The 11,310-nt window shown below is 56.3% G+C and overlaps 1 protein-coding gene across 1 annotated transcript in view; it reads right to left on the bottom strand.

Moving 5' to 3' along the window:
* INSR (insulin receptor) overlaps positions 1-11,310 on the bottom strand; it is a 134,077-nt gene that overhangs the window by 43,007 nt on the left and 79,760 nt on the right. Inside the window, exons 3-5 of the mRNA XM_045290315.1 lie at positions 2,716-3,037; positions 1,332-1,480; positions 97-241 (exon numbers count right to left, since the gene is read on the bottom strand). Coding sequence (XP_045146250.1) covers positions 97-241; positions 1,332-1,480; positions 2,716-3,037 — 616 coding nt within the window. The remainder of the gene's footprint in view (positions 1-96; positions 242-1,331; positions 1,481-2,715; positions 3,038-11,310) is intronic.

Below are 11,310 nucleotides of genomic sequence, written 5' to 3'. Positions count from 1 at the left end.
TCGGAGACTGAAAGTCCTATGATGTGACCCACCCCCCACATGCCACTAAATGTTTTGAATCCACAAAATCCATTACTGGTGCACAGGCACCCGTACCCGACTTCCAGGGTCTCTCCTCGAATCAGACGTAACTTCCGGAAGAAAGCGAGAGACACCAGCGCGTAGGAGCGGCGGATCTTGAGATAGCCTGAGATCTCCTCAATGAGCCCCAGGTTGGCCTCTAGCTCGGCTGCCAGGTTGTCTAAGGAAAGAAGAGACCAGCCAGTGAGTTTCTCAGGAAGTAGTTCCATGGCCTGGGGGAAGCAGCAGTCAAGAGATCAAAGACTTATTGCGGGGGTAAATCTGCCGCACAAGGCCTCCGTAGCGATGGTGTTTCTCAATCACCTCGTATGCGTACGAAAGTTGGACACTGAATAAGGAAGATGGAAGAGGAATGCATGTGTCTGAACTGTGGTGCTGGAGAAGAATACTGAAAGTACCACACACTGCTAAAAGGACAGACCGATCTGTATCGGAAGCCAGGGTGCTCCTTAGAGGCAAGGATGGCAAGACTCCATCTTCCATACTTTGGGCATGCTGTCAGTATGGACTAGTCTCTGGAGAAGGGCATGATGTTTGGTAAAGTGCAGGGGCAAAACAGAGATGGCCTGACACCATGGCTGTCATGATGATTCTCAGGCACAGGAGAGAGTCTGAGGATGGCGCAGGACTGGGCAGTGCTTCCTTCCATTGTGCGTGAGGTCGCTACGGGTCAGAACTAACAACAGCTGCGTTTCCACCCCGGCCACACTCGGGGTGGGCCTTGAAGGCCTGAGACTGAGGCTGTCCATGATGACTGAACCCCATGTGCCAAGCAGTGAGTTGGCAAGTATCTGTCTTATACATTTGTATCTCAACCACCAAAAAAAAAAAGAGAGAGAGAGAAGGCACGCCTGGTCAAGCAGTCCCTCTGGGGGAAGGGCAGGGGTCAGGACTCCACTGCTGGTTTCTAGACTGGAAGCCGCCCCCTGCTGGAGCCCAGCCCACGGGGACCAGGAATGGACGCTGTGAAGACCACTCAGGGAGGGCGCATCGGGGTCTCTTTGGGCTGCACATGGTTCGGTGCTCTATCGCTGACCGAGCTGCTAAGGCTTCTTGGGGGGGCCTCAGAGGAAAGGCCTGGCAACCTGATGGGGCAGTTTTCATCTGCACACCTGGGGCCACCGAGAGTCAGGAAGGACTCAGCAGTGTCTGGGAGGCGGTGTGGGGGCCCACCCATCAGAGTGGGTCTCGGTACAGCAGTCTCCCTCTCACCCCCACCCCCCACCCCGGCCCTTCGCCAGGAGACTCACTGCCTCCCCGGATGTTGACGATCAGACTGCCGTTGACCACGGTGCAGCCTCGGAGCTCCTGGGCTGATGTCACCGAGTCGATGGTCTTCTCGCCCTCCAGGAGGTGGCAGACCTTGGGGCAGGGGCCCAAGCAGGGGGTGCACAAGAGGCTAAAGAGAGAGAACACCCACGGAGCTCAGGGTGAGCACAGAGTAGTACCCATGTGAGACTCCCACTGGGCCTGACAGATGGTCGCTGCGGAGGGCCCCAGGTGACAGGACTTAGAAGCCTTATTCTCTGGGCTCAGAACAGAGTTCTCACACCTAGATACCCAGACATACCCAGCACCAAGAACATGCTCGGCTGGGATGTTCTTTTTGGGAGGGCATTGTATCCCTGTCTGCTGGGGATGCAAACCACCCCAGGGAAGAATCTCTCCCCCAACTAGACAATGCCACGTCCCCTGCAAAATCGGAGGCTCCTATAACGTTACTGAAAGAAAGAAGAGGCTTCTACACCCATCAACAGTCGCAGTCTCAGATACCCCTGAGCGGTTCGACCCTCTCCTACAGGGTGGCTGTAAGTCAGCCTCGACTCCATGGCTCTGAGTTTTGTTTGAGTCGTTTGACTGTCCTTCGGCCCCAAAGACAAACGCAGCCCTCAGGACACACCTGCATCTGCTTCTGATTTTGTCACAGGTGACTGGCCTTGGGGCCACATTGTGCTTGTGGTGCCACCCAGGATGGACCCACCTGAGAGCCACCTGTCACCGACCTCAGGGCTGGTTGACTACATACTGAGTCCCCTCTGCCTGCTGGAGGAGGGGCTCCTGGGGAGCAGGCGGGGGGAGGATGTCTGCTCCCACACAGGTTTCCGTCCTGGGAAACCTACAGGGCAGCTGGGCCATGCATGCCCTGGAGGGCCGCTCAGAGTCAGCACGGACTCCAGGGCAGTGGCCCGGCCCTGGGGTGGCCGTCTTTGTGTCACGAGAGCAGAGCTGAGTGGTCTCGGCAGAGGCTGTGGGACCTGATCCCCCGAGCCTGAAAGACTTCCTTGTTGACGCTTCAGACACAGAGTCTGAAGAGTTCCGGCTGAAGCCTGGGAGCCAAAAGGAAGCAGCTGTGAATCCCTCGTTCGGCTACTGCCCCAAAAGCTGGCACCAGTTCAATTCCACCGAGAGGCCACTCGGAAGAAAGGCCCGGCAGTGAACACCTGAGAACTCGGAGACTGAAAGTCCTATGATGTGACCCACCCAGGAGCTTCGGGGAGTTGGGGTCCCCTGGCTGGCAGCTGGCACTGAGGGACTGGAGTCTCCCCGCAGCGGCCACCCTCATGCTCAGCTCGTTCCTTCAGCACCCCTTCCACCCCACAGGCCCCCCTCCCACCCCTGAACACCCAGACTCACTTGCTGGAGTTCATGGTGTAGCCGGAGGGGCACTCAGGGACGCACTTGTTGCCGTGGATGGCGTACAGGTGGCAGTTCTGCCTGTGAGAGTTCTTGCACTGGTTGTGCAGGTCCTGGCAGAAGCTGAAGTTCACGCAGCGCCAGTCCTGGAAGTGGTAGTACGGGGCCGGGCAGGTCTCCACGCACCTGCCGTCCAGGTAGAAGTTGCGGCAGGCCACACACTTGGTAGGGTCGTCGGGCTCGGAGCAGTTGCCCAGGCACTGGTTGTGGCAGCAGAGGCCTTCTTCCGTGCAGCCGTGCGACTTGCAGATGGGAGGACACACTGGTGGGAAAGAGAGAGAGAGGGAGAGAGAGAACAGGCAGGTCAGCGGCTCCGTCCGTCTCCTGGCTGCAAGGCGGATGTCAAAGCACCACGAACGCCGAGCAAAATACACACAGCCTCAGCCATGCTTAACTCACTGATGCCCCACCCACCCCCAACGCCTGCTCCCGTAGGTGGGTCCCTAAGGGGATGCCAATGTTTCAGGCAGGACTGCTAACCTACACGCTGGAGGTGCTACCTCATCCAGAGGCACCATGAAAGAAAGGCCTAGTGACTGGTTCTCATAAAGATGCCTGCCAACGAGTCTTCCCCAGGGACCACCGTTGCACGCACGCACGCACGCACGCACGCACGCACAGTTGATTCCGAGAGCAGGAATCAACTCGACAGCCACGGGTCTGGTTTGGGGGTTTAAAGTGGGGGTTAGGGGGTATCAGGGCAGGGCGAGGCCCTGATCTGTGGCATTTGCCACCAGGGCCAATTTCAAACAAACACGAGTGAAGTCCCACCACTGAGGGCAGTGTGTGGCACTCAGGTGGCTGGCGGGTGACTCGTGATGCTGGAAGCCATGCCAGCGACATTTCAAGTCTCACCAGGGTCACCCAGGGTAGACAGGTTTTGGTGGAGTGGCTACTTCCAAAAAGTAGCCAATAAAAAGCTCATCCATCAGTCACCCCATGAGGAGACCACCCCCACCCAGACCCCTGACTTGAGAGGCACAGAACTTCACACAGTGATTACAACCAGGGGCTCGGGCAGGGACCACTGGCTGAGATGATGGCGCAGGGCCAGGTGCCAACTCGACGGCAGCTAACAAGGGCACCCACCGCTGCCGCCCGATGTCTCTAAGCCCAGAGGTGACCTAAGAGCCAGAACTGCGCCCCATGTTGTAGTCTTTCCACCACACAGACACCACAGGGGCAAATAGACCCACCCACCCCAAGTATACAATCAAAAGTCAACCGTGGAAAGATCGTTAGGAAATGGTCGGCTTGGAGCATAGCCGGCCTGCCTTCGTCTTTGACGTTAACTAGTTGAACAGCGAAGTCCGTGCCATTTCGTTTTCACTAGCAGCTGTGTCTAACAACCAGCTTGCAAATTGCCCGGGGAATTTCGTAATTGGCTCTGCCAGCGGGACTGCACGGCCAGGAAATAGATATGCGATTATCTCCATATTACAAATGAAGAGACGGAGGCACGGGAAAGTTAAGCAGCTTGCTCCGATGCCATTTACGGCTCCCACGCCATTTGGGAAGATACCGTCCTGGGTGCTACAGCTGTCCCTGCCTGTTGGAGGGACACTGGCTCTCAGAACACAGCCCGGGCGACAGCTGTCGGGAGTCCACTGTCTCTCACAAGTGCACGACATCCGGATGAAGGAACAAAAGAGTGCAGTTGCCAGGAATTTCATTTCACTTGTATCCACAATCAATGCTCGAGGGAGCAGCAAGTCAGGACACCAAACGACTAGGGTAGAACTGCCCTCCCCCCCCTCCCCCACTGTAGCTCTTTACGGGAGTAGAAAACCTCCTCTTTCTGCTGAGGAGCGGCGGGTGGTTTCAAATTGTTGCCGATCTCATGGTCAATAGCCCAATATCTCACTACCAGGACTCCTTAAAGGATGCTCCCATCACACTGCCTCACAAGACACCTCTGAAGCGCTGCAGAGTAAAGATGTCGCTTCGAGGAGGAAGGTGCATCTGACCCCAGCTACAGCAACCCAGGCAGCGTAGTGGTCACGAGTTGGGCTAACCACAAAGTCAGCAGTTCAACCACCAACCCCTCTGAGGGAGAAAACGGGGTTTTCTACTCCCATAAGGAGTTATAGTCTCGGAAGCCCACACGGGCAGTTCTACCCTGTCCTATGGGGTCCCTGGGAGTCAGAATCAGCTGCAGCGCAGAGCTTTTTTGAGTGTTGACTTTGGGTGGTTATCAGAAAAGGACATGACACTTGGTAAGATGGAGGGGCGGCAGATAAAGAGGGAGACATGGACCGACTTAGCGGCTGCAACAATGGGTTCAAACAGAAACGCGGTGAGGATGGAGCCAGGACCAGGCAGTGTTTCTTTCTTGGTTGGTTGGTTAGACGTGGGGGGGCCAATGGGCAGGAGCCCTGGTGTGCAGCAGGGAAGCGCGCACAACTGCGAACAGAAAGGTCATGGACTGACCACACCGGCTGCTCCACAAAAAAGCGTGTCCACCGGCTTCTGCAGAGACCGCAGCCCTGGGGCAGGTCTGCTCTGCCTTCTGGGATCCCTGAGAGTGGGAATTGACAGTGCTCGGGTTTCTTCTTTTGCTTTCCTTTCTGTTTGTTTGTTTGTTTGTTTTGGTGGTGTGGTGATTAAGGCCTTGACTGCTCTCGGAAAGGTTGGGGGCTCGGACCCACTCAGCATCTCCCTCTAGAAAAGAGCCGTCAGTCTGCTCCTGTACGGACAAGAGAGGCCCTCTGGGGCAGGTCTCCCAGTCTGTCTGCCCCACAGGGTCACTAGGCGTCACAACTGGCAGCACAGGACAACCGTTCTGTTCTGTTTCTTTTTTTATCCCCGCCACCACTTCCTCGGTCTGCAGGGCCCAGAGGCTGGAATTCAATGGGAGGAAGCAATGAGGCCAGAGGCATCCTCTGGGGTCCATCCTGGCGAGCCTGGGAGAGCAGGAAGGGGCCCATTTCCTGGCTTGGAGGTCAGCCTTTTAATTCAAGAGAGGCGTCAGCAATGGCCTAACAAAAACTTCCCCAACACAGAAGCCTTCCGGCCTGGACAATGCTCCAGAAATGACCCAACTGCCTGGGACCAGCAGGAGCCTGAGGAAGGGGCTCCGCTTCCGGTAAAGTTTCCAGTATAGGGCCACTCCCTAATGGCTTTGCAGGCCTAGGGATTTCTGTCCCAGAGGCTAGGCTCAGCCCAGCCCCAGCGGCTGTGGAGAGCAGCCCGACAACAGGCCCAGGAAAGGGGTTGAGTGCCAATAAAACTTTATTTAGAAAGGCAGGTGGTGGAAGGGATCATTGGGGGTTAGCTCCCTGATTGCTATCAGGCCCTGTTGTCAGTTGCCATGGAGTCCGCTGGCTGGTGGGGTCCCGAGCGCAGCAGGAGGAGGAGCATCCCGGGTTCTGAGCCATCTTCACCATCCTTGGTAAGTGAGAGTCCCTGGCTGGGCCCTCCCTCCTGGGCGCCTCCCCTGGGAGCCTGCAGTGTGCCTGCCTGGGCCAGGGCTTGCTTTCCCTTCTTCTCCGCCCACCACGGGGGCTCCGCTGGTCTTGGAAATGTGGACAGCATCGCTGCCAGCACCCCAGCCACCACCTAGACAGACACGCCGACAAGGGCTTCAGGGGCGACACTCTGTCGTCGAGTCTTAGCACCTGGAAGGGTCCGTGGACCGGCACTTCTTGTCACAGAGGATGGCAAGCCGACTGCCTGGTGGGACGCTGGGCGGCTCTGTTGCACTAATTCCCATGATTATAAGCCCTGGGGCTTTACTGACTGCGGCCCCTCAGGCTAGTGGATTAGCTGTATCTTTGACACATGCTTGTTACAGAGTCCTGTTGGTAATGTTTTGATAAGGTTATCCCTCTGGTGAAGGGATAAACCAGCTAAGGGGCATTGCGCATCCAGGGATAAACAAGCTAGGGGGCACTGAGCATCCGTTGGGAGCAAGAAATGAGCCAGGAAAAGGCATGAAAGGATCTTAAACGCTGCGTTTTTCCAAACAAAAATAGCAAGCCTGTCTGAGAAAGCTACAATCTGTATGGTTTCAATTCCCCGGCGTGTTAGAAGAGTGAACTACAACAAACGCCAAAGAGAAGCACTGCCTGCCAGTCCATTCTGACTCACCGTGCCCGCCCTGCAGGGCAGCGCAGAACTGCCCGGAGGGTTTCCCAAGTTGTCACCTTTGCAGAAGCAGAGTGCCACTTCATTCTTCCTCGGAGAGGGGGCTGGGTTCAAACCACTGCCCTTTCGGTGGTTAACCACTGACTGAACACTTAATCACGGCACCACCAGGGCTCCTGGGCAAAACCGGGGGCCGTGGGTGCCAGGGCTTCTGGGCAAAGAGAGGGTAGGGCAAATGGAGGAGCCCCTGGGCACTACAGAGGGAGGTGGCGGGGACCTGCTCTGAAATGGCCGACAAGGGCCAGGCGCAGCAGTCAACACACGGTGGATCCACCCAGATCCCGGTAAACACCTTGAAAGGGTTTTCCCAAGGGCGCTCACGGTTCAAATCACCTTTGCCTACCGACTCGGCATGGGGCGGGGGTTGTTGCTAAGGGCTCGAAGCAGGCTTTCAGGAGCGTGGGGTCTTTATGCACTGCCATTTCATTAACGCCCGCGGCCCAGCCCGCCCTGAAAGACGTGCGCGTCTCGGTTCGGTTCTCGTGCTCGCTCAACAAGCGTCGGAGCTCAAGGAACGGGCTCCATGCCTCTGCCCACAAGGAGCGCACTCCCTCCCCTTCCCGCAAGAAGAAAGGAAAACAGCGTGGAGAGGGGCGAGGGAGGGGGGGCAGGAGAGGAAGCGGCGCTTCTTGCTAACGAAGACACCAAGAGTGTAAGTCCTGTGGCATAAAACCGTTCTTGCCACCGGGTTTGCGTTGTGTGCGCTGAGACTTATTGGAAAGATGGATTTCTTCTGGAGAATCCGAGACTCCGTGCGCACCCCTGCGTCACCAGTAACGGGCGCGGGGGTGGGGGTGGGGGTGTGTGCACACTATCAAACACAAGAACCCCGTGCTGCGGAGGTGGCTGTCCCTCCTTAAAGTAACTGGTAGCACTCTCCGAAAACGTCACGCCGCCGAAGCCCCAGACCGCGAACGGACAAGCCTGCAACAGCCCGCGGACCCCGCGCGCGAGGAGTAGGAAGGAGCGCTCTGCTTTCGGGGCTAACGGAAAGGTCCGCGTGGGGGCCCGGCGGGGCTGTCACGCGCGGGGCCGCTAGGAGCCCCGAGGGCACCCAACAGCAGCAGTCCTTAAGAAAGCGGATCACCGGGCCTTTCTTCCCGTTGCTGCGGGTGGCTTTAAACCACTGCACGTGGGGCTCGAAGCGGCACCCCACCAGGACCTTTGTTCGAAATCTAAAGAAACTTGCTGTGGATACAAGGTGCTTGTATGCATGTGTTAATTAGCAAAGATTTTTTTTTTAAATAGCAAACCACGGGGGCAAAATTTGAACAACGGAACCCAGATACAACCTTTACAACTTTGCCTAAATTCTTAAACTACATCAAGATAAAAAGTTTCCACTGGCTCAAGTAACAAAACAGTTCACAAAAGTAACAGCCCACAAGGAACAAAGCAAAGCAGTTGACGAGCGGAGCCCTGCCCCCACACCTGCCCTTGGCTGGGTTTTCAGAGGCTGAATTTCCAAAAGTAGAAAACCAGACCTTTCTTCTGCAGTGTCTCCAGGCTGATTTGAACGTACAACCTTCAAGTAAGCCGCAGAGCCAGGTTAAAACTGCAACTGGTGGGTACGGGCACGCACACAAAAATGCAGCCACCCCCCCCCGCCCCCTCCCCCTCCTCTGGTCCTTGGCTTTTTAAATTCAAACCAGCCTGGTCTTTATAGAAACAGCTAAATAGTAAAAACCACTATTAATTTTCCACCGAAGGACTTTTGTTGATAAAATTTTCTTATCCCTTTTCCACTCTGCCTTAAAAAAAATCAAGATCGAATCTTCGAGAAAAAAAATAACTGCTTTCCAGAAATTTCCAAAAGAACAGTTGCGTCATGTGGCTGCGGGTTATGGGCGCGCTCATTGGGCGGCTCTCCCCGCAAGCGTGTCTTTTATAAGCTCCTTTATTTACTTGTTTCCATTCAGAGTCTTTCTCTAGCACTCCCCATCCCTCCCCACGGAGGGGTTCCTGGTTCGGTTTAAGTCGTGGCAGCCCCTGGGCAACGGTAGCAAGTAGCCAGGAAATTCTTAATTCTTTGAAGCAAGGATTTAATGGTGGGTGCCTTTTTGACAGTTGGGCCACCCTGCAGGCTACCTTGTGATGCCCGGTAAACAACAACTGGGGGCGGGAGGGGAGTTAGCCATGGAAGCTAAGCGCGGGCACAGCAGGCGGGAAGCACACACTTCCTTACCCGCTAGGGCCGCCCCCACACGCGCTTACAGATTAGCTACTGGGCAGCCTTCAAAATCTAGATGCGGAGTCTCTTCTGAGACCTACGGTCACGAAGTGGGTGGGGTCTCAGGGGCCGCCCCTTCTATGGCAGCTCCAGAATTGGTCGGGTCGGGGCCGAAGGGGGCGTACCCGAAACGGACAAGGCCCCGCCCTCGCAAGCGCCCAGTGTCCGCACGCCACAAAGCGCTCACAGCACTCCATTCCGTTCCGCGAAATCCAGGCCGGGTGGTAATGTCAGCCGCAGCGCCGCCCTCGCTCTCAGCCAATGGGCCAGCGGGCTGCGGGGCTGGCCCCGCCCCGAGCGCGCGCGGAGCCCAGCCCGAGCTGCGAAGAGTCGAGGCTTGGGGGCTGCAGACCCTGCTTGGTGGCCTGGCGCCTGCGGGACCTTGCAGCCCATAAAGAAAAGGATAACCACCGCGGGCGCAGGCCGCCCAACCAGTGGTTGAGTGGCTTGGGCGCGCGCAGGGAGAGCCTGGGAGAAACTTGGGCGACCGCGTGGCAGCGCCTGGGGCCACGAGGGGCACTCTGGCCCTGGGCCTCACTAGGGAGGGGCCCAGAGAAGGGGCAGCGGCTGGCCTGGAGCACAGGAATTTCTCCCACCCACCCCCGCAATTTAGGGGGGGGGGCCTCCTCGCATTTCTGGGATTCCAGGGCAGCGCTCTCCAGGACCTCAGCTCCAATGTCTCCACCCCATGTAGCTACTGCTGAGTGTTACAGAGTCGATCCCCACTCTTAGAACCCCACAGGGCTTCCTAGCCCATTATCTCTGCAGGCAACACACTACCAGGCCGGGCCTTCCTCCCTCCTCCCACAGAACGCTGGGTGGATTCACCCAAGGCTCCAACTTTTTGTTGTTGTTAGCAGCAGTCAAACGCTTCACCATGACACCACTGGGGCTATTGTTCAAAACCAAACCAAAGGCTACTCTCATAAACACATTCTTAAGACAATGTGCATGCAGCATATTTTTTTGGGGGGTGGGGGGATGCCCTCAAGCCAATGTTCCTAGTCTATTTTAACACGCCCAAACCTGCATGCCTCACGCGTACCTTTGCTATTCCAGCTGGTGAAGCCGGCCAACAGACATTCTCTCATTTAACCACCCCCACAGGGTCACACAGCAAACCCCCCCCTCCCGCCCCAGCACACTATAAAACGTGTATCCCGGGCCCAGAATCCAACATTCACCCTCTACAGTGCTCCACCGCTACTGCAAAGTTTGGCTGACCTGGGATGGACTCCTCAGCCAGGAACAATAACCGCACAAAATCCTCACTGTCCTCGGGTTGATTCTGACTTACAGTGACCTGGAGGACAGGGTAAAACTGTCCCTGAGTGTTTACAGGGCTTTAAATCTTTATGGGGGTAGACAACCACGTTTTGCTCCCTTGGAGTGGCCACTGGATTTGAACCAATGACCTTGTGGTTAGCAGTTCAATACCTGGCTCGCTGTGCCAGCTACCTTTTCAGTATGTAAGGCCAAGAAAGACAAATGCTAATCAAAAGGCACCATGTTTGGTAAGGTAGAGGGTCGGCAAAAAAGGAAGGGGAACCCTCCTTTGGCAATGAGGAGCCAGGGGCCCCAACGGTGGGCTCAAACCTTCCAATGAGAAGAAACATGGCCTGGGGCCAGGCAAGGTTTCCTTCTGTTATACAAGGTAACTAGCCATCACCACCACCATAATCTTCAAATACCACCCCCTTAGGGAGCAACCTCTACCGATGTCCGCTCAGCTGCAAGCAGCAAGGTCAGACCTCGACCGGAGCCTTACCAGACTGGGGCTGGGTGTGGCATCCATCCCAGGGTGACAGGGAGTCTTACTCACTCACCCTGCTCCCCAACCACTGGCCCCATCAAAGCACTGGATGCAGAAACGGTGGGAGAGGTTGCTTGGGCCCTCCCACTCACAAAACAAACAAACCCAAGGCCATCAAGTCAATTCCAACGTCGCGTGACCCTGTCTTACAGGGTAGACTCTCTCTGTGGGTTTCTGAGACTGTCACATTTTACAGGCATAGAAAGCCTCATCTTTCTCCCAGGGGAGCGGCTAGTGGTTTTGAACTGCTGACACTGAGGTTAGCAGCCTTACACACAACACACTACATGCCATCAGGGCTTGCAGGATGTACAAAAAGCTTCCTAAGTCCCCTGAAGCACTCCTG

This window comes from Echinops telfairi, unplaced genomic scaffold, assembly GCF_000313985.2.
Source record: "Echinops telfairi isolate 266 unplaced genomic scaffold, ASM31398v2 ScPeMD7_36;HRSCAF=134, whole genome shotgun sequence".
In the NCBI taxonomy this organism is placed as follows: Eukaryota; Metazoa; Chordata; class Mammalia; order Afrosoricida; family Tenrecidae; genus Echinops; species Echinops telfairi.
The sequence above is the reverse complement of the archived record's forward strand: the minus strand, read 5'-3'. Positions and strand labels throughout refer to the sequence as shown.